The sequence below is a fragment of the Saprolegnia parasitica genome (assembly GCF_000151545.1).
Source record: "Saprolegnia parasitica CBS 223.65 unplaced genomic scaffold supercont2.26, whole genome shotgun sequence".
NCBI classification, from domain to species: domain Eukaryota; phylum Oomycota; class Saprolegniomycetes; order Saprolegniales; family Saprolegniaceae; genus Saprolegnia; species Saprolegnia parasitica.
Window position 1 is genome coordinate 192,499 of NW_012156420.1, and position 21,508 is coordinate 214,006.

General features: G+C 59.8%; 8 protein-coding genes across 8 annotated transcripts; 4 read left to right on the top strand and 4 right to left on the bottom strand.

Annotated features, from left to right (window-relative positions):
- The first annotated feature begins 1,440 nt into the window (after positions 1-1,440).
- SPRG_07183 (hypothetical protein) lies at positions 1,441-2,051 on the top strand. Its single transcript, XM_012345977.1, has one exon. The coding sequence runs from the start codon at positions 1,456-1,458 to the stop codon at positions 2,014-2,016; it is 561 nt and encodes a 186-aa protein (XP_012201367.1). The 5' UTR covers positions 1,441-1,455; the 3' UTR covers positions 2,017-2,051.
- A 763-nt stretch (positions 2,052-2,814) lies between these two features.
- Positions 2,815-4,005, bottom strand: SPRG_07184 (hypothetical protein; the record flags this gene model as incomplete). The annotated part of the gene is made up of 5 exons (XM_012345978.1): positions 2,815-3,104; positions 3,150-3,343; positions 3,394-3,551; positions 3,584-3,784; positions 3,835-4,005. 5 exons carry the CDS (start codon positions 4,003-4,005, stop codon positions 2,815-2,817), a joined length of 1,014 nt encoding a protein of 337 aa, XP_012201368.1.
- Positions 4,006-4,572: 567 nt separating this feature from the next.
- Positions 4,573-7,406, top strand: SPRG_07185 (hypothetical protein; the record flags this gene model as incomplete). Its single annotated transcript, XM_012345979.1, has 11 exons — positions 4,573-4,678; positions 4,727-4,794; positions 4,839-5,011; positions 5,064-5,208; positions 5,254-5,514; positions 5,560-5,646; positions 5,688-6,479; positions 6,650-6,693; positions 6,747-6,853; positions 6,900-7,053; positions 7,103-7,406. 11 exons carry the CDS (start codon positions 4,573-4,575, stop codon positions 7,326-7,328), a joined length of 2,163 nt encoding a protein of 720 aa, XP_012201369.1. The 3' UTR covers positions 7,329-7,406.
- SPRG_07186 (hypothetical protein) lies at positions 7,395-9,034 on the bottom strand (the record flags this gene model as incomplete). The annotated part of the gene is made up of 8 exons (XM_012345980.1): positions 7,395-7,479; positions 7,524-7,625; positions 7,670-7,854; positions 7,903-7,965; positions 8,010-8,144; positions 8,189-8,407; positions 8,452-8,642; positions 8,689-9,034. 8 exons carry the CDS (start codon positions 9,032-9,034, stop codon positions 7,395-7,397), a joined length of 1,326 nt encoding a protein of 441 aa, XP_012201370.1.
- Positions 9,035-9,449: 415 nt separating this feature from the next.
- Positions 9,450-13,423, bottom strand: SPRG_07187 (hypothetical protein; the record flags this gene model as incomplete). Its single annotated transcript, XM_012345981.1, has 16 exons — positions 9,450-9,557; positions 9,609-10,183; positions 10,237-10,373; positions 10,418-10,575; positions 10,623-10,724; positions 10,769-10,869; positions 10,916-11,096; positions 11,136-11,222; positions 11,270-11,449; positions 11,488-11,847; positions 11,889-12,014; positions 12,062-12,157; positions 12,206-12,478; positions 12,524-12,691; positions 12,738-13,007; positions 13,049-13,423. The coding sequence occupies 16 exons, from the start codon at positions 13,421-13,423 to the stop codon at positions 9,450-9,452; spliced, it is 3,297 nt and encodes a 1,098-aa protein (XP_012201371.1).
- A 656-nt stretch (positions 13,424-14,079) lies between these two features.
- On the top strand, positions 14,080-15,170 carry SPRG_07188 (hypothetical protein; the record flags this gene model as incomplete). Its single annotated transcript, XM_012345982.1, has 1 exon — positions 14,080-15,170. The coding sequence occupies one exon, from the start codon at positions 14,080-14,082 to the stop codon at positions 15,076-15,078; it is 999 nt and encodes a 332-aa protein (XP_012201372.1). The 3' UTR covers positions 15,079-15,170.
- Positions 15,083-17,921, bottom strand: SPRG_07189 (hypothetical protein). Its single transcript, XM_012345983.1, has 12 exons — positions 17,237-17,921; positions 17,139-17,195; positions 17,006-17,091; positions 16,866-16,959; positions 16,744-16,818; positions 16,265-16,694; positions 16,030-16,181; positions 15,752-15,985; positions 15,587-15,712; positions 15,479-15,540; positions 15,316-15,430; positions 15,083-15,274 (listed from the first exon to the last, which is right to left on the bottom strand). Exons 1-12 carry the CDS (start codon positions 17,891-17,893, stop codon positions 15,161-15,163), a joined length of 2,202 nt encoding a protein of 733 aa, XP_012201373.1. The 5' UTR covers positions 17,894-17,921; the 3' UTR covers positions 15,083-15,160.
- A 499-nt stretch (positions 17,922-18,420) lies between these two features.
- Positions 18,421-21,492, top strand: SPRG_07190 (hypothetical protein; the record flags this gene model as incomplete). The annotated part of the gene is made up of 4 exons (XM_012345984.1): positions 18,421-18,977; positions 19,437-19,503; positions 19,546-19,615; positions 20,861-21,492. The coding sequence occupies 4 exons, from the start codon at positions 18,421-18,423 to the stop codon at positions 21,490-21,492; spliced, it is 1,326 nt and encodes a 441-aa protein (XP_012201374.1).
- Positions 21,493-21,508: the final 16 nt, after the last annotated feature.

Genomic DNA, 21,508 nt, shown 5'->3' on the forward strand with positions numbered 1-21,508 from the left:
GAAACATGTAGCAGCCCCCAGACGCCACGAGCTGCACGAGCAAGCGCCGCGAAGCACGGCACTCGATGAGGAGGTGGCAGCGCATGTCCTGAAACGCGCGCGGCAACGGCGTCGTCGGCGGTGACGCGTGGGCCTCGAGGAAGAGACGACGGGCTTCGTCCGAGAGCTGTCGCCGCAGCTGCGGCGTCATGTGCGTTGGCGGCATGGCGTTGAGTACTGCGAGCCGCAAACTAATATGGCGCGCGAATACATGGCGCGTCAACGGCCAACGGTGGCGGTTTCATCAATCATTCAATACTGTATGGTGGCCATTGGTCTTGCAGCGAGCTCGCTCGAGGCGGCACCGGAGGCTAACGAGCACTCCCTCCCGTTGGGAGTACACCCCATCGCCACTGATGCATTCCGTCGCCACTGATGCATTCCGTCGCCACTGATGCATCGTGTTCAATCGTGTGGCTTGGGTTCAACTCGGCGCAAAACGTCGATCGCTTTGCCTCGAATACCCCTTGACGCAGGGTGGCCACAGCAAAGGCGGGACCTCGCCTCCTTCAATGTCCCCTTTTGAAGAAACGTGCGATCGACCTCGGGTCGAGGTTCGCTATTCATGGTGTACTCTCGAGGAAATGACAGCTTTGGCCCGCTTCGCTGGTAGTGTTGCCACGACGTGGAGCCAGTCGACCTTGAAGTTGCCCTCGGCTTGCTTGGTCGGGATGGAATTCGAAGCCCCGAGAACATGATTCGGGCTTCTGCACCGCGAAAAAGTTGAACGTTCGCTTTTTGCGGCACCGAAGAAGGGAGGAATGCTAGCGCGGTTGCCACTCTCTGCTTCCTGCGACTCGTTTCGTCGGCCGTATATCTCTCGGCGCATGCGATCGCAGCGCGCTGGTAACGATGGCAAAGCAGGCTGAGCAACCCGTGGTCTTTCTCACCTTTGGCTTTCGAATCCAAACACCAAATTTCAGCCTCGGCGGATTCCTCGGCCAACTGTCGCCCAGGACACACTCCCACAGCTGCGAGCTACTCGAGGCCTCTGGGCGAAACCAGACAGATAGATACTCCAAGTTGCACCAAATTACCTCTCACGCCCTGTTCGAGCCAATGCGGCCAACCGAAGGTGGACGAGGGCAAGAAAGCTCGCGTTAATTGAGACAGTAGCGAGAAGCACCTTGGAAATGCGATCTTTGGTGCTTGGATTCGCGTAGTTGAAGCGGTGCTTCTTCGCCGATTCGGATTGGCGCGGCGGCAGCGTCGCGCCCGCCGATTGGTGCATGTCGCGATCCGCCAGTAGCATGGGGATTGCAGTGATGCTCCCAGCGCATTTTTAAAGTTGATGCCCTCGTAACTGTAGCAAGGACGAAGAAATAAAATAAAGTCCTCCAAGCAGAGAACCGATACATGCCAAAGGACGAGAATTTTCGACACGCGTGGCGTTCGTCGGTCAGATTGGATTTCACCATGCAGCGCCCAAGCATGCTCATGACACTGTCGTACAGCCGCCTCCACGCGCACGACTTCCCGAGCCTCCCGAGCCCAATGAGCGTCATGGAGTGCGTCGCGTCGCCGCGCCTCCTCCCCGCCTTTGACGTCGTCTTTCGCAACCACGCAACGGCCTCACCCCGCGTGAGCTCGCCGCAGCTGCCGCCGCTTCGCGAAACCCTGCTAACGCCGACGCACTCGCCGTACACCAAGCCCATCAAGCGCAACGACGTGGGCATCAAGCTCTGCTCCGTCCACGGCTGCGCCAAACGGGCCAAGGCCGGCGGCGTCTGCATCGCCCACGGCGGCGGCATTCGCTGCGCCAAGGACGGCTGCGCCAAGCACGCGGTCAGCATGGGCCACTGTATTAGTCACGGCGGTGGGAAGCGCTGCACGGTGCTGGGCTGCCACAACGCGTCGCGCAAGTACGGCGTCTGCTGGAGCCACGGCGGGAAGCGCATGTGCCTCAAGGAAGGGTGCGCAAAAGGCCCCAAGACCGGCGGCTACTGCTGGGCTCACGGCGGCAAAGCCAAAAAGTAGAAGCGTCGTAGTTCTACATCGTCGTAGAAGACCGGGCGATCGCAGTCCGCTGTCGGTACATAATTTATTCAATATTAATATCTGGTCAACGAAGACTTGAGCCATCACCTCGGAGATACCACAACCCCTCTCAGAAACCTCCGATGCGTCGATGCGGCGCAAGAATCTGCCCAGCATCGGTTCAGTGACAAAGAACATGACGTGGCGGCACGAGAGGCGAGTACGTGGCGGACGCACAACGTGCCAGCTGTCAAATCCGAGTTCGCCTGAATCTATGGTTTGGTGTTGCGCCCCACACGATTTCGCCAATGTCTTCTCGATCCCATTTTGCTTTTCGTCGCAGGCTAGTAGGTTCCAGCGTGCCGCAATAGACGAACTGCATCAAAATTATATAGCACGTCGGTAGTCGGTAGAGTGGGTCTCGGTCGACGTTGTGCTCGATGAGTCTGCAAGCCTGTCGTGTGGGACTCATGATGGGGATGCGCGTGATTTGACCACCTTGTCTGGGTGCCCAGTACCCAGTACCGACGGTATATCGCGAACGACCAGGTTGTGCTCATCACTCGTCCTTGGCAACCCGAAAATGACTCATGACTCATGGGCCCCCACTAATGATGGGTCCCTGCTGTTTATGCAGAGGTCAGTCATCTCGTGGACCATAAGTTGTCGCTATTGAAGATGAATGAGTATCTATCTTTGCTGACGCCATCCTCGACCATGGCTCGTCCTCGCACCACATCACCATCGATCGGGTCATATGAACGACACATTTTCGATGTTCAAGATTCACCACCACGTCTAGAGATCGTCGACAGGGAACGGACCATAGTCGATAGCGAGCTCGGCTGGCACGAGGATCTGGTCCGAGACGTGGAGTCCGGTCGCTGCGTTGAAGCTCTCCAGGTCTGGCGCGCTGCTGCGGCAGTAGTACAGCTGGCGCTCAATGTGGTACATGAGCTCGGGCAAGATGTAGTGAAACGCGACGCTTTCGGACGAGCAGCAGTCGTCTTTCCACTGAAGACCGCCAATGTCGCGATGGTACTGGACGATCCAGTAGTCGGGTTGGTTGGGGTTCGTGTAGTAGATGCCTAGAACCAAGTGTAAAATGCTAGAAAAAACACTTGCAACTCTACCGCGGGGCTTGTCGGCGTGCCAGCGCTCGCGACCAAACAAATCCCGAGTGTTGGGCGGATGCGTGTCGTGGAAGACCATGCAAAACGAAATCGCTGCGTCGTCCGGCAGCATCTCGCAGTACTTGTCCGACAAGCACGTCTCTTCGTGCATGGACTCGACGACCTTTTGCATGTAGAGCTTGTTCATGGCATAGCTAGAAAGACGTTGTGAGCGTTCTTCTCTGGCAGTCGCCGCAGCACGTACCCAGGGCCGCCCGAGTTGAAGACCCAGCGGTGCGTGCGCTTCTTGTACTCGCTCAGGAGCTTCTTGTTGACGATGTAGTAGTCAATGAGGTCGCTCGTCAAGCTATACCGGTGACCAAACTGCAGCGGCTTGAGCTCCATCTCCATGACGACCTGCGGCTGGCGCAAAACGCAAGCAGGTTCTCGTACACGACGTACGCGTCGTCGTCGGCCTTGTAGAACCAGTCAAAGTCGTGCCGATACGTCTTCCAGATATAAGCGAGCGTTGCCTTGTGCTTCTGCCACAAGTGGTTGTGGTCGGCGGGCACGTCGAGCTCGACAATGTCGTCGTGCGCAGGGTCGGTCGCGTTGCTGAAGAAGAGCAGCTTCGTGCAGCGCTGGCCCCACGTGTCCTACGCGAGCACAGATGAGCGCTACGGGAAGAGGGCGAGTAGAAACGCACGCGAACGGCTTTGACGCGCGAGTCGTGGTGCACCGAGATTGTATTGACAAAGCAGAGCACACGCGGCGCTGCGGCCTCAGGCGCGACGTCCACAAGCCGCAGCATGCGCTGCGAGTAGTCAATGTCTACCGCGCAGAGCTCGTCCTTGGAGAGCGCTAGGGCTAGCGCCATCCATGCTAGCAGCATGCACCAGGTCCGGTGCATCGCCATCGTCGCTCGTCGGTCTTTGTCCCTGTCACAAGACCGGCTGGCCACGCCAGAGTCAAATAGAACGCAGATGCCAAATCTTGACTAGATTTTAGTATAGAAATGAACGAAGTAAAAGATGCCGAGATTCGCCTGGCAGGAACGCCGGTGATTGGCTAGAACTGCCGACCTCGACGCTCTGGATTGGGTGCATGTATGCTCGCCGATTGGTCAAAAGTTGGTTGAAACTTGCACAGAACGTGAGGCCATTGGCTATTGCAGCACGACTGTTTAAAACTCTCGGACGACCATTCTTGTTTGGTACAAAACGTGCTCCATGTTAAATGAGCACGAACAAACAAAATGGACGACTTGCTGTGTCAACACCTACTGCAGTGTATACAGCGACGTATAGCACCGATCGCGCCTAGCGTCAGACCTGGTGTTGGACTACCAAAATGATTCGACAAAACGGTTAAAACGCATGATTTTGGAAAAAAACGTCTATAGTTTAAAACAGCCACTAAAACCAAGCCCGCGGTAACCGACACGATGCTGCGTCGAGACCTTCGCAGCTGGCTGGTGCTGCTAGCGATGGCCTACGTCCGCGCCACGGATGTCTACCAAGAGAACCTCTACGGCATCTCATCTGGCATATGTAAGTGGTGTCCACATAACAGCGTTAGCCAGCACCGCGCTCTACTAGCCTACTACATGCGCATCACGATCGGCCAACCAACCTACTCGAATGCAGCGCCCAAGGCATCGGCTAATGTACGCCTCGACGCCATCCAGTCTGCAATACCAACGTGCTTTAGAACACATTCAAATTGCTCATCGATACGGGCTCGTCAAATTTGGCGGTGGCGTCGGCAAGCTGCTGCAGCGGTCTCAACTCTCTGCGCCTCTTCAACTGCGCTGCGTCGAGCACCTGCAAGGCGAATGCCAAGAATGACGCCGTCGATGTCAGCTACGTCGTCGGCTCCTGGAGGTACGATGGTGCGTGATTGCGTGATTGCGTGTTATGCGGTATGCGGTGCTAGAGGCAATATGGTCCAAGACACAATGTCGTCGAGCAATGTATCGGCGCTGCCCAACATTCCGTTTGCAACGATCTCGACGCAAAACAATTTTTTTGACGGCACCTTTGATGGCATCGTGGGCTTGGCTTTTCGCTCGATCGCCGAGGTACATACTTGTGCTCTTGACGACGGCGTACGAAGCGTGCTGTAGCCCATGAGCAACCCGCCGCCGACCATCCTTGAATCCATGGTCCAGAACAAAATTATCGCCGACGTGTTTGGTCTCCAGCTCTGCGGCGTTCTGCAGCCACACGTCAGTGGTCATTTACCCATCGCGGGCCAACTCGGTACAGCGTCACCACCAACCTACGAGCCATTGAGATCGAACGGTACTCATGTAGTGCTTGGCGGTATCCAAGCGTCCAATACGCAGCTCTATCGCGGCCCTATCCATTACTCGCCGCTCGTCGTTGTTCGTGCTTGATTGTGTCATTCAAGACCCAAAACCAGTGCGTAGAAAAAGTGGTATGTCGTGGTCCTGACCGCCATGGGCTTCGGGAATCGCACCCTCAACCTTCCGTGCGCCGTGCTCAACACGCCCAAAGTACGCGGTGCAAAGGCTCTTGTGCATCTCACGTAACGTAGGCCATTGTCGACTCGGGCACGAGCAACCTCATCTTGCCGACGCAAGCCTATACGGCGCTGCTGGCCGAGATCCGCACTGCGACGCTGGCTGCGATCCCGTCTTTTCCGCTGAGCTACTTTAGCGACAGCGTCGTGTGCTGCGAGAGCTACTGCGACCCGTCTGATCTGACGTCACCGCTACTGAACTTGCCGTCGATCTCGATTTCGCTTGCGCTGGAAGGAAGTTCCGGCGAGCAAATTACTGTGACGATCCCGTCCACATACTACTGGCGGCCGCTCGCGGCATCCAACGGCTTTGCGACAGTCAACTGCCGCATCTTCGGCATCTCGGAAGGCTCGGGCTCGATGCTCGGCAACGTCTTTATGGACGGTCTGTACATTGTGCACGATCGAGCGGGTGCCCGCATGGGCTTTGCGGTCGCCGACAACTGCGCCAACAAGGCCAGCTCGAGCAAGTCGATTACAACTCAAGGCGGCGGTTCGTGGTGCGAGTGCATGGCGCCGGCGACGCGCAGCGGAAGCCTCGTGAGCGGTGGCTGGCCTGGCACCAAGCCGTGCTTCTTCTGGGCGTGGTGGACGTACGTTATTGTAGTGGGCATCGTCGTCGTTGGCGTCTGTCTCGTCATCATCGCCGTCCTGTGCATTCGGAAGCGCCGACACCGCCGGTCGCTGCAGCATCCATCGTTCGCGCAGCTCCAAGAGACGCTGCTCGAGAGCGGACCGTCGCCGATGCTGTCGTCCAACACTTCGGACGACATCCTCGTGATGGTCGAGGCCCGCAACACGCCTAACGTTAATAGCACGCTTGTCATCATCATGTTGAAACAAGGATCGACCGCAATATGCAACTTCAACTTGACAAAGCCAAGTCCAGAATTCTCTCGAATCCGGATACGATGAGCCCGTGTATCCGGTATAGTACACCGGACGTTGGTCATATCCATATTGACCCGATGGCGCAGTTTGGCATGGTGATCGCGGGGCGGCCCGTCGTGACGGACTTTGCGTGCGTTTGGATATGGACAAGGATGCGGGAATGACGTGGATCTGTGCGTGTAGGGAGATCAGCCCGACGCAGTTCGTCGTCGACGTGCCATACCCGGAGCAGGTCACCGACATCACGTTCTTCCTCCTCCCGCACTCGCCCGTGCCGCTGGGCTACGCCGGTACTACGCCGCCTCTTCTGGCTGCGGTGCACTGACGTGGGCGTAGCGGTGTTGTACTTTGCGGTGCCGCACTTGCAGAACTGGCAGCTCCTCGGCAGCGTCTTTGCCGAGAAGCCCAGCGCCATCTTTCGCACGTCGTGGCCGACGCACCCGGACGTGGCCAACCAGCCCGTCATCCAAGTCGGCGTCTCCATCGAGCCGTACGTATCACTTAGCTGCTGCAGATCTCATGGACTGCGTCATGCGTAGCGTTGACAACGTCAAGAACCTCGGGATTGAAGCCAGCGGCCTCACGGAGCGCAAGGCTTTTGCCCACAAGATCGCGGTGGACCTCTTCAACTTCATGTCGTCGTTCTCAACGAGCACGGATCGATCGCTCATGGTCATCCCGACGAACCTTCTCGACCGCTGGATCGAGCGCTTTGAAGCCAAGTACCGACGAGACCCCAACTTTATGATGAAAGCGTCGACGTAATACAAGAACCCGAGATTGAGAATGCAAGAAAAGGTCGTAGAGAGGAGCCGCCACGAAAGGCGAGGCTTAGCGCACTTGCTGGCGGAAGGGCTGCACGCGCTGTTCAAGCTGCTGCCATCGACGCAGCCGGTCATCGCACACCTGCTGCTTCCTACGCCAGCGTCACGACGATGCCAACGAGGAATGATGTCGTACTTGTTCTCGCGGTCCACGAGCTGCGCCGAACACTGGTCAAAGAGCTGCGAGTCCATCTCCATGAAGAGCTTGAGGACGTTGAACGTGAGGCTTTGCACCGTTCTACGACAGACGATGGCCCGAGGTACCCAAGACTACGGGCGTACGTGTGCCAGTGGTTGTCGCAGTTGTGGTACAAAGAGCCAAAGATCATGGGCAAGATCTCCACGCGGTGCACGGCGACGAGGTTCACGAGCGACTCGTTGTTCCAGAGGTACAAGGCGCGCTGCGACACCTGGAAGTGCGGGCTCGTGATGGAACGACCAATCTGAAGGAAGAGCGGCCGCATGACCTACAATCAATCGTGAGCTTGGCCTTCCGCGTCACGACGGCGTCCGACTTGAGCAAACTGTTCGGGTTGTATTAACTCGATGATCTCCTCGAGCTCGTTCAGGAAGAGAATCTAATGGGGCTGGTTCAAGTTGGGCACAAAAGAGAGCGCAGTACCTCCTTGGCGCTCGCCGTGACGGGCCAAAAACGCAGGAGGCCCAGGATGATGGACGTTGCGGTTGTCGGGTCCTTCTCGACAAACTGCGCAGTGCAATACGCAAGCTCCTGGTGGTACTGCCCGACGTTCGAGGCCTACACACCCCTTGAGCCACATCGGCGCGACGCGAGATGCCAACCTTGTGGAGCGGAATCAGAGCCTTCTCGAGGAACTTTTGGTGCTCCGTCTTGAGCGGCAGTGCAAACCCATTGATGATGCTGCCGAGGATCTGCAGGAGCTCGACGACGCCGTTGAAATGGCCCGTCTCGTAGATGAATGTGAAGAAGACGTTGTTGATGGACCGGCGGATGAAGGACCGGAGCGCCATAAAGTTGCCGTAAATGCGATGCAGGATGGTCTATACACTTGCTTCAGCGAGTTGTCCTTCTTCTCAGGGAGTACCTTGAGGTAGTCACGCTCGCGAGGGTCCTCCGAGTCGAAGAGGTTGAGCAGTTGCAGCATGAAGCGCTTCGAGAAGTAGTCCTTCGCGGTCTTCGGGTCGACTTTGGCGAGCACAAATCGGTACAGCAACTCGTACACGAGTTGAAGGTGTGGCCATGCTTCTTCAAGCACGGGCTCATCTTCGTCGACGCCTACCGCACGCGTGTCAAGGTTGCGTCGCCGCTCCGTCGAGTGTACCTTCGATCTTGTCCTTGCCCGCGCTCTTCACGACACGCTTGCCGCCGAGCGGCCGGTTGATGTTGGCCTCGACGCATGTCATGAGGTCTTCGACGATCTGCGGGCTCCACGCGACCTTGCCATCGGAGAGGAGCTGGACGAGCTCGAGGAGCGCGAGCCGCTTGGCGTCTTTTTCGCGGACTTGTTTCCTCGGGTCGCTGAAGTCATACACGACGCAGCAGAGGCGCAGCTTCTGCCGGAAGAGCTTCATGCGCTCCGAGGGCGGCGCGTCGGCCAGCGCCGGGAGCTCGGCCAGCTTCGTCGTCTCCATGGTCCCCGCTGACTGATACTTGTTGTGGGCGGCCATATTAATAATATAATTCGCCCCAGCCGGGGCGTTCCTTAATTTCGGCCAATCCGCGCCTTGACTGACCGCAATTATACCCAATGGCATCGCCGATCGAGGCAGGATACCATCGCGTGACGTTGTCGAAGAAGGAGGATGGACGGCCCGTGCCCATGGGATGCACGACGGGTCGCTGCAGAGCGCCAAGGCAGCCGAGAGGTTGGGTCGCAAGGCTGCCTCACCGCGCCCAAGCATGGACGGTGACCTCGGCGCCATGGATGTGTCGACCCCAGCGCGCGTCACGCAGTGACCAACAGCGTTCGGCCAAGCATTACCGCCGCGGAGAGGGCGAGCGGCTTGGCCATCGCCAGTCGCAGGTAATGCATTAGCTCATGCGTACTAGCCATACCAAGATGTAGCAAGACCCATCGATGCATTAAGTCATCCACTCGGGGTAGGCCGTCGTGAGCACTTGCACCGTGCGCTCGAGGGCGAGGACGGCGACCGTATCAAAGAGCATGAGGCATAGCACCTGGCCTTGTACCTAAAATCGTCGTTTTCAGTCGACTGTGTGCCGGCGACGACGCTGCAGTACCATATCTGATCCCAGCGGCACGAGCTCAAGCCACGTGTTCATGGCGGGCCACAGCTCCAGGAGCGCGACGAGAACAAACGCGTACGAAGCGTACGCGCAGCGCGCAAGAAGCTTGTGCTCGCGGAAGCTCTCCATGAAGGGCCGGCCCTTGTAGTTGGCGACGAACGTCGTCACTTGCATGCACGTCGCGAGGAGGAACATGAGTGTGTTGAGCGCATTGGGCGTGAAGCTCGCGTCAGCGTGCAGTCGCGGATCGTTCCACTCGACAAGCGGCGCGGCGATCGAGAGGCCGAGCACGAGGCTGCAGAGGTGGACGCCAAACTGGAGCAGAATCGAGCTCAGAACGCTCACGCAAAAGACGCGGCTCACGGGACGCTCGTGGCTGAGAGTCGAGGCGGGCTTGGCGTACGAGAGGAAGAGGAAGCAGAGCGCGACGAGGAGCCCGCTGCACGTGAGCTGCGTGTCGCCCTGCTTGACGCCGTAGACGTACAAGGCGCTGAGGACGTACGCGGAGACGAGGCAGTTGACGCCGAGGATCTTGTACATTTGCAGCGACGTCACGAGCGTGCACCGGCCTTGTCGAATGACGTCGACGACGCACTGCAAACTCTCGCCCCGCGACGTGAACGGCGACGCCGGCGCGTCGGGCCGTTCACGAGCGAGATGCCGACGTGCGCCCTCTTGAGCGCGCCAACATCATTGGTGCCGTCGAGCGCGCCAACATCATTGGTGCCGTCGCCGCACATGGCCGTGATATTGCGGCCCCTGCAGCAAAGATGACGGGATCGAGTGGCGAATTTAGGACGTACGCGTTCAAGGCGGCGAGGACGAGCGCCTTCTCATCGGGCGACGTGCGGGCAAAGACTTGCGTGAGCGGCGCCAGCGCTTGCAGCGACGTTGGCGACAGGCTCGCGACCGCGCTGCCGAGCACGCAAAAGTTGTGCGTCTCGGCCAGCGTGGCCAGCGTCTAGTTGCACATATGAGCGACGGTGGTCCAGGCCGGCAATCCGGTACGGCTTCTGTGAACGGGTACTTCTCGGTCGCAGAAGTCCAGAACAAAAGCCCACTCGTCGAGGGCTCCAGCACCAGCGTCTCTGCGTGCGGCAAGAGATGCACCTGACGTCATCATGACATCCTTGCGGGAGTAGTAGGCAGACAACCTGTCGCGCGACGTCGCTGGCGGTGAGCGCGCTGTCGCCGGTGACCATGACGACGCGGTGGTTGGCCAGCTGCAGGTCTTGCACGACCCGTCGCGAGTCGGCTACGTGCGTCGTGAGAAACATCATGCACGCAATCGTACGTTGTACGCTTCAGAGGGCAGTCAAGGACGAGAAACCCGGCGAACGTCAAGTTGGTCTCGGTGGCGTCGCGGGCGAGGTGGCGCGTTCTCGCCAAGTCCGAGATCGGCACGCGCTTGAAACCGAGCGCCAGCACCCGCGCGCCTTTGCGAGCGTAGTGCTCGTGCACGTCTCGGTAGTACGACGGCACCTACCGCGCGTCAGACGTACGCCACTTGGATGCGACTACATGGGCGAAGAGCGGCTCCATGACCTCGGGGGCGCCTTTGCACACGACGCGCGCGTGGCCGATGGCGCTACCGTCGTCGACCAGCACCTACGCGCTCGTCCCCGCTTGTTTGGAATCGAAATGGGGCGACGTACGAGTGCACTCATGCGCCGCAGCTCGGACGAGAAGCCAAAGCGATGGATGATGCGGAGCGATCGGACGCTGAACGGGTAGCGCGCCGCGACGCGGTCGAGCTGGTGCAGCGTCCAGTCGTTTAGGTGCGCGAGCACCGTCTTTTCCAGCGGGTCGCCCGCGATGGCGCCGTTGAGCACAATCTACGCGCCATGAGCTCGCGCCAATGATCGCGTCGTACCAGTGCGTGGCAGCTCGCGAGGACGATCTGGACGTCCATGGGCAGGGACCCAGGAGAGACAAGGGTGCGCGGGTCTGAAAGCGGGAGCAACGACGAGGCGCTGAGACCCGCGACACCCCGGAGGGCGAGCGCGTCCGTCGTGAGAGTGCCCGTCTTGTCGACGCAGACGACGTCGACCTTGCCTGCGACTGGGATTTTGAACGGCTCGGTGCAGAAAACGTCCATGCGAGAGAGCGAGAGGAGCGAGTTGGTGACGGCGAGCGAGAGCTCCATGGGCAGCTCGGGCGGCACGACCGACGTGATGATCATGACGCAGTGCAAGAAGAGTTTGTAGCTGCTGCGCGTCGGGTCGCCCGCGCCCTACCTCTCTTGAGTCGTGTGCAATGAATGGCTCGAAGTACCTCGAGCAGCACGTAGAGCGACGCAGCGAGCGCGAAGCAGACGAGAAACAAGATAAAACACAGCGACTCGGTGTTGTTGGCCGAGAGGTGTGGCGACGCCAGCAGTATCGTCCGCAGCATCTTGCCCTACGCAGCACAACGTGAGCAGATCCAACCGGCCGTTGACGTCCAACCTGCGTCGTCCCAAAGCCCGTGCGGAGGACGAACGCGACGCAGCCGTGGTCCGGTGGGTCGCTGGCGCTCGGCGCGTACGGCGTATGTTGGAGGATCTGGAGATGGAGATGCACGCGACGGTCGACTCGAGAATCACGTGCTACCTTGGTGCCGCCAAAGAGCACATGTTTGCGGTGCCGTCCGTTGAGGAGCAGCGCACTGGACTCGAGCGGGTCGACGTGCTCCTTTCGCAGCGGAATCGACTCGCCCGAGAGCATGGCCTCGTTCACCACGCACGCGCCGCGGAGAAGGAGGAGGTCGCACGGCGCGACAACGCCGCCCTCGACGTCGTCCGTCTCGTCAAACGCGGTCGCGCGGCCGATCGACACGAGGTCGCCCGGAACGAGGTCCGTCGACGAGAGGCGTTGCCACTTGGTCTAGGACGCTTTTGACACCATTGCGTGTTGTTATAACAAACATACCATTCGATACGCGTAGACGAGCGTCGGCGGCCGCTGCATGAGCGCGAGCAGCTCGAGGTTGTGCTGCCGCTGCTTGACGACCGTGCACTCGAAGAGCACGAGCATCGCCATGGTCAGCAGCGAGTAGTACATGTACTCGTCCATGCACCAAAGCAGCATGCAGAAGAACTAGCGTGCACATCCACACTCTGATGCTAAGAGCATTAGGGTGCACCTGAAAGACGAAGAAGGGCGCGACGAGGTGCTGCTTGAGGAGCGTCCAAAAGGCCGGCATCGGGATCTCAAACTCGTTCTTCTGCCAGCGCAAGCCAGCAGCTTCTAGCGCAACGCGCGACGTGTAGCCGTTGGCGCCAACGTACACAGCCAGATCGTTGTTGATGGGGTACGTGAGTCGACGGAAGCACACGGGCGCGGTCAAGGAGGTGTCGAGGCAGAAGCGCAGCTTTTGGTAGGCAAACCAGAGCGTGGGGACCGGTATTGTCGCCTGCAAACGCCATTACGCGCTGCGAGAGTGCGGAAACGAACCTTTTGCACTTGCAGCTTGGGCGACGGCGCCTCTCGTCGAATCGGACAAAGCTCCGCGGGCAGCGACGGCAAGGCCGGCTCGACCTTGACGACCACGTCGTCGTACGTCGAGAGGCCAGCAATGGAGATGCGCGAGTACGCCACGAAGCACTTGACGCGAAGGCTCCATTCGCTCGCAAAGAACGTGAGCGCATGCGTGCAGGCCACGAGCGCGAGGCCGACGGCAAAGCCATGGCCGCGCTGCGCCACAGCCGCGCACGCGCTAAAGGTGGCATAGAGCATTCCGAATGGGAGGACATCGAGGCGCAGCAGCGTCGGGAGTGGGCGGTAGAGAGCGAGGCCCGGACGCAGCTCGGCGTCGTCGACCTGCGCCATACCCACACTTGGTGTTTTTGCGGCAAAAATTCCAGGCGTGGCGAGGTATTCCCTGAAAACAACGCAGCGAGAGTTGTAAAAACGATTCTGACGAATGACGATCTTGGAGAGACGCGCCAGTCGTGGACGACGAGAGGGTAAAGCACCGATGCCACGAACGTTGAAAGTTCGCTGCAGTTGGGGTGGAAGTCTGCTGCAGTTTGCTGGACGTATGGCGCAGACAAGGGCCGACGGGATCCCATGTACTAGTACTAGTACTACTACTACTAGAGTATAACCTTAAATGTAAGCCGCCCGGTACTACGTAGTTCCATACACTACCGATAAGACCTCAATTTGTTTGGCAATGGAGCTCTAATCTCCTAACGTCTTGACGCACTGTGAGGTCGTCCATCGAAGATCGCCACTCAAATTCAAAGTGTACACCGGGGTACGGTGCCGCCAAAATGGTGCAGGTACCAATCCACTACTGTCAACGCCAAGCGGCGCGGGACAGAGTGTACCAAAAGCGCAGACGATGGAATGTGATCTCCAATACGTGATTAGAGGTCTGCAGTGCTCAGATCATGGTCGGTTTTCACACCTCGCCTGCTGTGATTTTCTCACTGTGCACCGGGGCATGACCAGCTGCCAGCGTAGCATTGGCGATTACGAAGATGTTTGGCTCGGAAGCATTGGCATCGGACGACGTCGGTCCTTCGGTCGCAGTCGGGCTCGTCGTTGCCCTCACCTCAATGGCGCTGCTCCTGCGCAAATGGCTCTACCAGGCGCGGCCGCTCACGCCCGTGGCGGGCGACCGCATCGTCTCGCTGGCCAACGACCGGCTCATGCACACGATCGTCGTGCCCGCGGCAGCGCCGACAAACACGCTCGTGCTTATCGTGCCCGGAAACCCCGGTGTGCCTGGCTTCTACGAGCCCATGATGCGTCACCTGCATGCCCTTGGAGCCGGCTCGTTCGAGGTCGTCGGCCTCTCGCACACGGGCCACTCGATGCCGTGGCTGCACCGGAACGGGACCTTTGACCTCTCGACGCAGATATCGGACAAGATCGCGTACATCGACGCGCGGCTCAAGGCGAATCCGCTCCTCGAGCTCGTCCTCGTCGGCCACTCGATCGGCGCGCACATTGCGCTCGGCATGCTCGCGCACTGCCCGCACCGCGTCTCCAAGGTCGTCTTGCTGCAGCCGGCAGTGATGCACATTGCGCAGTCGGCAAGCGGCCGGCGCCTCGGGCCCTTCTTTCGCCTCTACTACCCCATCTCGCTGCTCGTGTGTCCCTTCGAGTGGCTTCCGTCGTCGCTCGTCAAGGCGGTCCTGCCTTTCTTTGTCGGGCCAAGCGCGGTGTTGCAGTCGGCCGCCCACTCGCTGCTCAATCACCACGTCATCCGGAACGTCCTCAACATGGCGCGCCACGAGATGGCCGAGCTCAAGGACATTGATCACGAGCTCATGGGCGCGTACCAGGACAAGATGCGCCTCGTCTTCTCCGAGGTCGACAACTGGGTCCCGACGGCGCATGCGATGCACTTGACGCAGACATTCCCCGAGGCCGTCGCGACGACTGTCGACCTCCCGCACGCATTCATGACGGACGCCCGCGGCTCCAACGCCATGGCCGAGGCCATCTACCGCTGGATGCACGGCAGCAAGTAGTTTCGGCAACTAGAAGAGATTATGGCGGCGTACAACAACGATTAAATTCGAGCGAGATCTCGCGGCCAAGTGTACAGCGCATTTACGACGACGCGACGAGGTGCCGCAAGAGCGTCGTCGGTGTCGATAGCGTCGTGCTGCCCAAAATGAGTTGCACGTCCGTCCGGCCCTTCATAACGTCTGCGATCGCCTGAACCTACGCCGCCGCGTTAGGTATCAACTTGATATGGCGCCTACTTCGTGGGCCGAGATGCCGCCGATGACAAAGACGACGCAGACCGCTCCAGGTGTCGAGAGGTGTGGCACAACCGCCGGTGCGCCCTTCAGGCCCTGGCCGCTCAAGCCAAACACACTAGCAGATACTACGATCAGTTGGAAGTTTGACACTGGACGTGCGTGCCTGAGACCGGTCTTGAGCAGGTCGATGCCGGCGCGTGTGAGCTGCTCCGAGGCGTCTGTCACCTACACGGTGGTTGACGCCAAGACGTTCACATACTGAAGGTCGTACGTGCTGGAGGTCCTTGATCGCCGGGCACGACGGGTCCACGAGTTGCGCCACGACTTGCGGCAGCAGTCCAAGAGCGAACTCATTGGCGAGCGTCGGAGCCACTTCGTGGTACAGCTGTCCACACTCCTACCGCCGTGTGAGGACGAGCCAAAAGGCGGATCCGACCTCGAGCACGGGTACGAGATGCGCCACAAACGCGTCGACTGCGGCCACCGTCGCGTGTGATGCGGAGACTGGTGGCGACGGTGGGGCCTTGCCCGCATCGTCGTCCCAGCCCCACCCGTCGTCGTCGTCTTGGCTCGCCTCGGTGCCAAGTGGCACGTGGGCTTCACAGCTAGTGCTGCTGCGAGTCGTCAAGAGCTGACATAACTCCTGCGGCAAGAGGTCACTGCTTCCGTCCTACAACACAACATCCAACGTGTGCACGTTGCGATTCTTCGTACGTGGGCTAGAATGGCCTTCTGGAGCGCTTGCCGGACCATGCCACGCGTGTAGTCTTCCATCTCGTGGCTGCCAGCGATCGCAAAGGCGTAGACAAAGAGCTGCAACACCACATCAAGCGACAGCAGCGGCTCGTCGAGCACCATGCCTTGCCGTATCGATCCCGCGGTGATGTAAGGATCTGTGTTAGGCTCGCATGGATCTTTTGCAATATGGAGATGCATGGGAAAAGGATATGGTTGACGAGGTCGGCGACCTCGGGAAGAATCCACTCGGCCGCACCCTGGAAGCGGCTCTGCGCATATCGCTTTTCAATGCTGGCCACGTGTGTCCACAGCGCCTGCGTGGCTTCCATTCGGCCCATTGTCTCGAGCACGGCGAGGCCAAGCTGCAGCAGCTTCTTGTGCTGCCACGTCACCTTGGGGTCGTACGCGCCGTCGATGCACGCGAGCCATCGCTGGACGACGTCACGGCCGCGGAGCGGCTGGTCCTTGGGCGTTTTCTCCGGCGTCGGCGTCGCCTTGGACTTGATAAGGTCCATCGCGACAGCGCGCAGACTCGTCGAGAGCTCTCGCAGCGCGTTCACGGGCCCGTGGCTCAAAAGGTTGCGCACGGCGGCGGCGGCGGTGGGGTCTTGGCCGTGGCAAACGCTTACGCCTCCACGCCACTACACACCGTGTGTGTACAGCGGCGCCTAGGGCACAGAGACGACGCACCGATGCGGGGACAGAGAGACGGTTCGGCGCGAGCTCGGCCGCTGCGTCCAGAGGCGCGACCTGCGTGATGTGCTCCTACACAGGTAGGTTGAGCGACACCAACAACTATCGAATGGTCGCACCGCGACAGGTAGCGTCGATGCCTTGGGGAGCTGCTGTAGAATCCGATCCAGAAGCGAAAATTGATGCGACGACGGCGTCGCAAGGTCGAGCGTCCTGTGCACATCATGTCATTCGAGTCCAACGTGCGGCGGCGACGTACCGGTCGATTAAAATCAAGTGGGCTGGCTGCAGCTGCTTGAGGTCTGCTGGTGTGCACTCGCCTTGCATCTCGTGCAGCGTATGCAACTACGTACACACGACGAGTTCACGGAGCAGTGGACGACCTTGCGCACCAGTGTGTGGCCGACCTTGAGCGACGTTCCACCAAGTGCGAAAATGCGGTCTTTGACCTGCGTCCACCATGAGTTTGATTCAGCAAATCGAGACCAACCTGGAAGCGCCACTGGAGGAGGATACCGGCGAGGACCTGTGCGAGAAGCTTGAACGCTTTGCGGCTAGCCTCCGGGATGTCAGCCGGCGCAATCTCGTTGACGTGCGTCGCAGGCGTCGCCGATAGCTGCGTGCGCATGAGCGGAAACGCGGCCGCGCACGTGGGGTGCGTGAGCACAAAGACGCTCGGGTCGGCGCCATCTTTCTCGCTGAGCGGTGCGTACATGAGGGGCACGTACTCAACGTAGACCTTGGCAGTCGCAGGCAAGAGCGATGCGCGAAAGGCCTCGAACGAGAACGCCGTGCCATGGGCCGCTTCCGGGATTGTCGACAAGACGACGAGCTGCGTCACGTGCGGCAGCATCGCGCGCAGTGTCGCCTCGATGTCGCCGAGGGCCGAGCATGTCAGCACAGCGACGCTTGGCTGGCGCGCGAGCTGGAACGGGTTCAAGACAGCGGCCGGCGACCGCTCGACGTCTTCAAGCGGCACGACAGACGCGATTTGAAGATTCTGGAGAAGGAACGGCAAGCCGCCCGCCCACTGCAGCGCCTCGATGCTGCTGCTGTCGGCAACAAGCACGGCTTCGCGCAGCTGGAGGCGGGACGAGACGTCGACTAGCGGCCCTAGGCTCTCGTCGCAGCAACGGAACGGACGCATGCGGCCACGTCGATTGCTACAAACGCACAATGTCCTCCAAGATCCGATAACATGGTCGATGAATATCACATGTCAGAGGTGAGTCCCGCAGCACACCATGGAACCCTTGAGCACACCTCGTATGAGCTCGAATCTTGACGGGGTTGACATTTGCTCGCACAATAAAGTCACAAGTTGCTACCCACCGACGGATCCAGCGATGCTGAAGCGCCGGCATGCATTTAGCCTCTGGTGTTATGTGCTAGTATACCAGTTTACCAGCGGATCAAGTAGGCGACATCAAATGGAATGCAAGGTACGACGACGCACAGAGGCAGCGTGCAATTGCTTGGAACGAGACTACTCGCGCACCTCATCAGCGGGAGCATTGGCAAGACGCGCATCTACCGTCACCACGGGATGGCAGCTCAGCCACCATGACGGTGGTCGTAGCTAGTCTTCGTGCGTGATCCAGGTCGTCAAGTCAGCAATTTGCACCTTTATAGATTGGCGCTCTTGGAACGGTCCATTATCACGTCGGTTTCGACATGGCCAAGAAGCTGGTGCTCTCGATGGCGGCACAGGAGCACGCCGGCTTTGCGTTTGCCGCGCAACTTTTGTCCCTCGACGCGCCGTCGTCATCGCATCTCAAGAAAGAGACGCTGAGCCCGTGGGTCGTCCACGCCCATCACTGCGGCCTCGACTTCCGCGTCGGCATGCCGCCGCCACCGACACTTGCGATCGCGAGGCCACCGTCGACACTGGGCAGCGTCGTTGATCTTGCCGACACGATTGCGTGTCTCCACGAGCGCCGACCTGCGTGCCTCCACTTGGCGTTCGACGCGAAAATCATGGTGCTCTGGCTGCATTCACCCGACAAGTTTCTCTTGTACGTTTGCCCAGCCAAGGTCAAGGTGCTCAAGTCGCTGCAGGAGGTCGTCGCCAAGATGACGGACGACGTCGATTCCGACGAGCCCTGCACACTGCGCCTCCTTGTATCGACAAACAACCAAACCAACGCGTCGCCATCGGCCGAGATACCGCTGCCAGACACGAGCCCCGTGCCTCACCAAGTGCCACGTCTGGCGTCGCCTTGCCCGACGCGGTTGGCGACCAGCATCGAGACCGCGCCAACCGCAGCGCCTGTTGAAGATTCTTTCTCAACCGCACTCCACGTGACGAACACTCCGTCCTCGCCCGTCGCCAAGTGGAGCTGCAGTCCATCCTCGCACGGGCAACGAGCGTCGCTATCTCGGAGTCATAGTCCGCCTCCAGCAGAGGCGCTTGAAACAAGCGTCAGCGTGGATCGAAAGAGTGTCGAGAAACTCTTGTTTTCTGCCTTGGTTTTGCCCGATGCACCAGCCACACCACCGAGCTTAAAGTCGCGCGCCTCGCCCAACCAAGATTGCACTACCGTCAGCTTCAGCGCCACGCCAGACAAGTTGGCGTCGACAAAGGCTGCGGGTGCTGACATATCGCCCACAACATTGGGAGAGAACGAGAGAATCGACAGTCCAGGAGACATCGAGCGTCATGAGCCGCAAGTGAGTCTTACGCTGGTGAGGACCCTCTCGCCATCCAAAGCTGCAAGCGCGTATCCGCTGCCCAACTACAAAGCGAAACTCGGAGCGGTACGACCAGTCACCTATCGCAGTGTGCGATGAATCGCGTAGACGACATGGGCACTTCTGGAGCTGCAAGCGGCGGCGCTCGCAGCCAACACCACAGGCGTATCAGACCGACGTCGACAGAGCTCAGCGAACCTCCGAGCTGTAGCCAGTCACCTCTTGTCTCGCGAAATTGAATCACCGCAACACGGAATCCCAAGCGACGTACCTCCAGCAAGAGCGTGCGTCTTTGTGGAGAATGAGGTTGACGAGTCTCGAGAAACAGAACGGGATCTGGATCGGAACGACGCAGCACTTGGTACCACCGCGCCTTTGGCGACTCCAACCACACCTCCGGCCACGCCGCAAAACACTCGACAATCAACGGACGCGCCAGTGGCATTTGAAGCTTCACACTGCGTCGCGGCTGCAGAGTGTCAAGACAGTACGGTCGAAGAAGAACACTTCGAGTTGCCGCCCCATCTCGGTTTGTGTCTCGATCCGAGCGGCGGGGTGCCGCTAGAGGCGACGCCAGAAAGTGTCGAGTCTATGGAATCGCTCTGTATAATGCCGCAGCAATCAACGCTAGGGGCGTCCGACCAAAGCCCGGGTTCGTCGCTCACACGTGAGGCATTTGGTGTGCTGGGATCTGCGACACACGACATGTCCGAGAGCGTCAGCAAGCACGTCTCTTGCGATCAACCTAGTATGTTTGCCTTTGCGCCGAGCGACGCCATCCGAGCGACGACGGTCAAGAAAATGACTTTCCAAGACGTTCGTGCGCTTCGACAGTCATTGCAAAGTCGACGGGAAGCTCCGTGGCCTCGTGTGGATCGAACCGACGACCTTGCGCCGCTTCTCACGCTCCACGACAAAAAGACACGAACGCATCGCGGCCGAGCGACGTCGAGGAGGTGACCGCTGGTGGTGCGCCAAGCCTTTCTCAGCCATCGCCAGGGCGAAACGCAACCGCGTCCAACCTGGACGGTGCCAGTGCACAACATGGAACAGAGGTGTCAGAGCTTCAGACGGGGCCGCCCATCGCACGCGGGCCACCAGCGGTACCCCCTCGCCGACGTCGGCCACCGCCTGTCGCGGCAGACTCGCCGCCACCGTCTCCGCCACCGTCTCCGCCAAAAAGCCCGCCACCACCGTCGCCACCGCGATGCAATTCTGCGCTGACGACGTCGGGAGTGATGTATCCAACGCCAATCACGAGCGACGTCGCCATGGCTTCGTTTGCGCCGCACACGTCCCCCGCTCGACGAAGCGCGCATTCGTTTCATACGATGGCGGAGGTAGCAGCACCAGCAGCGCTTGAAGCAGCACCCGAGCAATCGATAGCGCCCCTTGCAGACGCGAATCTGACGTCATCGAGTAGCGAGCCTCGTGCAATTTCGCCTCGCCCCAAGACAAGAGACCGTCGTCCGTCAGCCAACGTCTGTGGACCTACATTTTGTGGGCGTCGAGGCACCGCCAACGCTCGACCGATCGCAACGTCTCGCGGAGCTACGGGCAGAGAAGATCAAGGCGCAGCGTCTCCGGCAGCTCGAGACGAGGCGCCTGCAGATCCAGGCGCGAGCGCCGCTCGATGACCCCAAGGTCGCAGCCTCCAAGCCGTCGAACCGCCAGCTCATTCAGAATGCGATCGAATACACGCTCTTGGCTGGCGTCGCGTGTGAGAAGGAGCGAACCAAGGTGCTGGGCGTGCTCTCGACCCATCCGAGCGAAAACTTTGTCGTGGCGCTCAAAGGATCGGCCCTTGACAGCCGCAAAATGACGTACCGCGGCCTGTACGTGCTCGACCCTACCTCGGGCGTCGTGAGCAGAGTGCTCGGGTCCGGCCCAAACACGCTCGACGCCTCCAGTGTGATGCAGTTTTTTCGGTACAACTCGGGGAAAAAAGCTTTTGTCGGCGTCTCGACCCGCAGCTTTACCGTGGCGACGGACGCCGCCGCCGTGCCCGACGACTGCTTTCGGCCGCTCAAAGCCAAACGCCCCTCGTACCTCTAAAGCGGTCACATATTAT